Source organism: Eschrichtius robustus, chromosome 16, assembly GCF_028021215.1.
Source record: "Eschrichtius robustus isolate mEscRob2 chromosome 16, mEscRob2.pri, whole genome shotgun sequence".
NCBI lineage: Eukaryota > Metazoa > Chordata > Mammalia > Artiodactyla > Eschrichtiidae > Eschrichtius > Eschrichtius robustus.
This window is the reverse complement of record NC_090839.1, coordinates 92,495,773-92,501,623: the sequence shown is the minus strand read 5'-3', so window position 1 is coordinate 92,501,623 and position 5,851 is coordinate 92,495,773. Positions and strand designations below refer to the sequence as shown.

Genomic DNA, 5,851 nt, shown 5'->3' with positions numbered 1-5,851 from the left:
GCCCGGGGTTAGGGCGCACCTGGGGTGCGGGAGCGCCGGCGCCTGTGGGTCCAGCCCTGGTCCAGCCCTCCGGCTCTGGCCGAGGAGCGGGGCAGGGCCCCCACGGGCCGCGCGTGGCGGGCCGGCCGGGAGGCCTTTGTTCGCCGCCCGGAGCCCCCGGGCTCCAAACCACGCGCCGGGCTGCGGGGGAGCGAGCGTGGGCGCCACCGCTAATTGCTGCTGATTTTGTTTCATTAACTTTATTTACTCTTGAACCCCTTAATTGTTTTCCATTTATTTTTAGTAATTTTATAATGCACTAATAATCCCCCTCTGTCTGCGGACGCCTCCGCCCCCGCCTCCTCCTCCCCTCCCTCCCCGGCTCGCTCCCCCTCCCTCCGCGCGGCCTCCAGGCTCCGCGGCCGCGGGGCCGCAGGCGTGGCGTGGCGCTGGCAGCCGGGCGCACCGGAGCCCGGGTGAGCGGGAGCCTGGCGAGGCCGTGGCCTCCCCTGGGTCCTACCCCCGGAGTCCTGCGGAGAGGGTAGCCGGCCAGGACAAAGGCTGGACTCTGCGTCCGAGCCAGGATGGTTCTGATTTGAGCTGCTTCTCCGATAGGAGGGAGCGCAGAGGCCCAGAGAGGGGAAGGGACTTGCCTAAGGTCACACAGCGTTCGGTGTCCGCTCTGGGCCGGGCCGGGGTGGGGTGGACCCGAGCAGGCCCTCGCGGCTCGCGCTCCTCCCAGCTCCTCTAGCGGCCTGGGCAGGTCTGCAGAGCGCCCGAGCTCAGGGCTGGGCCGGGCAAGGACTCGACTCACCACCGCTCAGCCCCTTCCCTGGGGAGCCGATGTCCCCGAGGCCCCCGCCCCCGGCCCCCAGGACCCAGCCCCGTGCCTTGCCGGTTATTAGACAGCTCGAGGGACTGTCTGCGGGCCGCCTCTTTCCTGCTAATTATCACCTTATGAAAAGTGTTTCATTAAGAAACTCTGCTTTTGATTAATTATCGACAGAATGCTGACCAGAAAGAAATGAAATTAATCTCTGACCCCGTCTGGGTAACACTGGAAATTCATCACATATCCTTTTAATATTGAAACACAGCGCAGAATTTTAATAGAAAATATTGTTTTTCCAAACCTCCAGTCTTTATTAATGCCCCTGGGCAGGGAATGATATTGCTGGCAATATAGCAGTCTTTGTTCATTTTAAATTTATTAAACATAATGCACTTCATTTTCAAACATTTTACTGTTTCTTTTTAATTTCACTCAGTGTAAGTACAGAATAAAACCTTTTTAAACATTTAAGATATTGAAAACCCATATACGGACATATAATGGGAACGCTCCGGCCATCAAATAAATTTAAGTAGAAGCAATTGTAATTTTAAGCTCCCAAGTATTATCCCCTTCAGACATTAAGGCAGCATCAGTCACCATCATGTGAAAGTGTGAGAAGAGGCCATGAGGCCCCCTGGCCCCCGGAAGGAGACCTGCCTGAGGGACGGCCCAGCCAAGCAGGGCCCAGCAGCACCTCCAGGCCTCTCGAGTTGCAGGGCGGGCACCAACCCCCCCCCCCCATTTCGTGGTCCAAGCAAAATCACTCTTGGAGGTCAGAGTGCTCCTCAAGAGGTAGCCCACCTACCTCCTCTGGCCACTCCACCAAGGACCCACCCTCCCTCCCCAACTGGACACCGGGGCTTTCCTGTATGGGAGGCGGTTCCTGCCTTCCCAAGTCCCTCTCCCCTCACCCACTGCAGCCAAAGTGCTTTCAGGTCTGCCCTGCTGAGGTGGGCACCCAGCAAGTTCCCAAGCCTTGGGGAGGGGGCTCCCCTGAGATCACGCCCAGCCCCCTCCTTCCGGGCCAGAGGAGCTGGGCTGAGGCTCCAACCCTCCATGCCAAACCACCCCCCCGCCCCCCCCCATAACTCCTGCCTGCCCACATCCCCTTTTCCCGAGGAATCCAAGCCCCGAGTTTAATGAGTCGTGAAGTGTGAGAACTTCCTGAGAGTGCAGCACCCCTGATGCCAATTCCAGATGTGTGTGCTGGCGGGCGGGAGGGGCTGGGCCTCTGGCCTCGAGGATGAGCCACCCTGGTCTGTCCAAAGTGTCCAGGTTCCAGCCATCCGGGCCCTGAATTGGAAACAGGCAGCCTCTCCCCTGAGAAATTACTCTTTTTATTTCTTGTAGCGCTCCTGGTGCCCTATTTCACGGCACCGACGAACGGAATATTACTTTTAAAACGCTATGAAATACCAGGTCCTGTCCTCCGTGCTGTTTCGGGGGAATTCAGTTTTCGCTGACTGGTGAGAAGCCCCAGTGTTTCTTTTGGAGGCTGATGGGTGCCACCGTGGTAGGAAGAGGATAATTCTCAGGGACTGTCTTGGTGTCCTGGAGCCCGCTGGTGTCCAGGTCACTCAGTGGTGTCCCTTTACCACCTGCCTGCCCCCCGCAGCAAAGGTGTCTTGGATGGGACCGTCCAGTGCACTGCACGTTGTCCCAGGCTGCTTCTGCACTGTTCATTAGCATTCTTTATTACTCAGCAGCTCGAAGCCTGGCCTAGGGAGTGACTATTTACAAGGTGGTCTCTTACCTGTAACCTGCCCACCTGCAGGACTCTGCCCCCACCCCACACATGCTGTTCGGTGCACTGATCTCCTGGAGAAGTTACTCCGACCTGCTGGAAACAAAGTTTGCCTCTCCCTTTCCTCTCCTCTCCTTCCAGTGAGTGTACCTTCGGCCAGACCTCCCAGCAGACAACTTTGTTTTCTGGTGCTCGGTGCTCGGTGCTCGTGGTCATGGCTGGGGAAGGCTCTGGAAGAGGGCTTCTTCTGGACAATTTTCGGCCCTCAGTTTGAGCTGAGACCACTGCCCCCTCTGGCTTCTAACCAGTGCAGTAGAGAAGAACAGGCAGCTGGGAACAAGAAAAGGGCCCTGGCCCTGAGTTCTGGAGCTGCCCACCTGCCCTGGCCGTACACAGCTGCCCAAGCTGCCATCCCCAGATGCTGGGAGCTGCCAGCAGTGGCGGGGGTCAGGGGGAACCCAAGTGAGCCCCAGGGAGGTCTGTAGGGGCCACACTAGTCTGAGGATACTTTAGGGGGTGTGTGGAGTGAGGAGAGGTGAGGCCTTCCCCAAGTCCATGAACAAGAAAGAAGCTGGGCTCTAGGAACCTGGAAATCGCATCAGATTCCCCACTGCTCCCCCCTTACAGTCTTCTGTCTCCCCAGGCTGTTGCCCAGGGCCGCTCTTGGAAGAGGGGAAGGGAGGTAGGTGCTGGTGTGACTGCAAAGGCCCAGCTTAGCTTTCTGACTGCCACACCTAGGGGCTGGCCTCCACCCCACCAGGGCAGAGTCCAGGAAAGAACCGCTAGTGAGAGAGGCCTGTAAGTTTCTTTTCTTTTTTTTCCTGATCCACTTAAACTAAAAACAAACAAGTAAAACAAAACAGGGGCTCTGGTGGGAGGTGCCCAGGCTCCACCCCACGTCCAGCCGGCCCTGGGGACCTGCTTGGCCTCCTGCAGGCATTGAACTGTGGTAGAGGGTCTCCACGCAGGACCCACACCTCGGATTTTGATTTTCGTGGATTTGGGATCCAAGGCCTCCCGGCTTCTGAACCAGGAAACCCTCTCGCCAGGATCTCCACCAGGGATGGAGATCCCCGGGATGGACACCATGCAAAACCCACTCTCGGTGGAGTTTCCTGTAAACAACTGCTCACTAGAGTTAAGACTCTCAAAAAAATAAAAAAAGATAAAGCGATTTAAAGATAATTAATTGCATTAAACTATTGACTAACTACCTTGCTCAATAGTAATTCATTTAGAGAATATTAAAATCGGAGGAACAATAATAAAATTGATGCCAATTCCCACAGGGAGGGAGATGGCCAGCAAATTGGATACTTTTCTTAATCTGGCGTAAATAATAACATGTCTGCTCCCCTTCTCTCTCAGGCCAATTCCCCTATCATTTATTCCAGACTCTAACGCCGGGTTTCATAATTGATATCGGTTACTCAGTGAGTGCTTTTCCATTTGTTCTTGTTATCCGTGATAATTGCAAAGTTCAGCCTCTTTCCGCTGAGTTGAGATTCGGGCTCCCTGGTTGAGGCCTGCCTGTTTTCTCCAGCGCAGCGCCCGCAGCTGGGCTGGAAGGTGGGGGGCTCTGGCTGCCCCCGGGATGGCGTTTTCTCCTTCGTGACAGTTTGTCACAGGTCTCCAGCCCGTCCTGGGACGGCGGTTCGGGCACCTGACGGCAGTGTCTGGACAGTGCCTGGGCCTTCCTCTGACCACCCAGAGCCGGGCCGCCATCCACTACCCGAGAAGGCTCATTCAGCGGCAAACCCAGGGTTGAGAGTCACAGCGACAATCCGTTTTTGTTTGAAAATTGGTGGCTGGAAGTGATGAACCCCAGACAACACCTGGGAAAAAAATCCTGTGGAGCCAGGAGGAAAATTTGGGAGATGGAGGGAAGGGGGGCTGAGGAGGGACGCTTGACTGAGGGGGGCCTGGTGGGGGGAGGGGGGACATATCGGCTCTCAACCCACCTCTTAAACCTCCAGGCCTGGGCACTGGAGGGACACAGACCCCGGCCGGAGCCCTGACAGCTGGTCTGGTCCCTGAGATGACTATTTCGTTATTTATTCACTTATTTATTCATTTATAAGGTGTTTACTTAGCTCCGTGCAGCTGTAACATCTCATTTACAGCGTGGCCTCCGGGCATAGAAACAATTGGCAACAAAAGAGTAACTCCGGAGAATTAGAGGAAAACACACACACACAACAACACGAGATGGGGGTGGGGTGGAGAGTGCGAGCGAGGAGCCGGGCAGACCGCTGGAAAGACGGGTGGACACGAGGGAGACCCCCAAGAGATCTCCGGGCAAGGGGGGCAGCCGGTGCCGTGCTGAGGGTGGGGGTTGCAGGGGGGCATCGTTGGGGGCCCACCCGGGACTGTGTGCGCCCCGGGGTTACGCACTCGTGCGGGGTTGGCCGGCCGGCCGAGCCTGGGGGCGTCTTTGGAGAGGATGGGACCTGGAGGCGGCGGTGGCCAAGTGGGATCGGACCGCCAGCTGTCCCCGGCCTCCGACACGGCGGTCGCAGAGGGCACTCAGCCCTGCTTCACTATCCCTGGCGGGGCTCCGGCCCGACCTCTCCCAGGCGGTTCCCTGGAGGCCCTTCGTGTCCCGCGTGCCGGCGTGGAGGTCGATGTGGCGCAGACCTCGGACTCGGCGGCCTCCCTGCTGCGCCAACAGCCCTGCCTGAGCTCCTCGCGGGTCCTCGCGGCCGCGGGCGGCAGGGAAACTGAGGCCCGCAGCGCGGAGATGCGCGCCAGGCTGCGAACACCGAGACCGCGATGGGCCGAGCGGCCGGGAAGGGGCGCAGGGGGAGCGCACGGCGCCGGCAGGGCGCGAGGGGCAGCGAGCGGCGATGGGGCAGATGTGCGGGACCCTCGGGCCGGGACGACGTGCACCGCGCTGCCCGGGCGTCTCCACGGTGGGGGTCAGTCCGGTCGCCGCACAGAAGGGGCTGCAGCGGGGTCCCCGCCCCCGCGCAGCCGTCAGGGCGCGGACAGGAGGCAGCTGTGACTGTTTAACTGGGAGCCGGTTGCCTGGCAACCCGAGGCGGCTCATTACCGCGGCCACAGTGATTAACCAAAAAAGAAAAAAAAAAAATTGAGACAGAGAGAGGGAGACAGAGAGAAAAGAGAAAAGAAAAAAGAAAAAAAAAGGGGGGGGGGAGAAAAAAGTGAGGAAGGAAAAATAGGGGGAAAGCAGGACTGTGAAAGTAAAATGGATTATTTAATTAGCTAATTGATAATCAACTTCTTTTTAATTATTCACTTAATTTAAAAAACGTGTCACTACAACACTGCCC

The 5,851-nt window shown here is 57.6% G+C and overlaps 1 protein-coding gene across 1 annotated transcript in view; it reads left to right on the top strand.

Annotated features, from left to right (window-relative positions):
* Positions 1-5,562, top strand: part of LOC137750466 (collagen alpha-1(I) chain-like) — a 9,873-nt gene extending 4,311 nt beyond the window's left edge. The window contains exons 6-11 of the mRNA XM_068524805.1: positions 13-196; positions 393-520; positions 2,828-3,020; positions 3,202-3,240; positions 4,102-4,175; positions 4,900-5,562. Coding sequence (XP_068380906.1) covers positions 13-196; positions 393-520; positions 2,828-3,020; positions 3,202-3,240; positions 4,102-4,175; positions 4,900-5,562 — 1,281 coding nt within the window. The remainder of the gene's footprint in view (positions 1-12; positions 197-392; positions 521-2,827; positions 3,021-3,201; positions 3,241-4,101; positions 4,176-4,899) is intronic.
* The last annotated feature ends 289 nt before the right edge of the window (positions 5,563-5,851 follow it).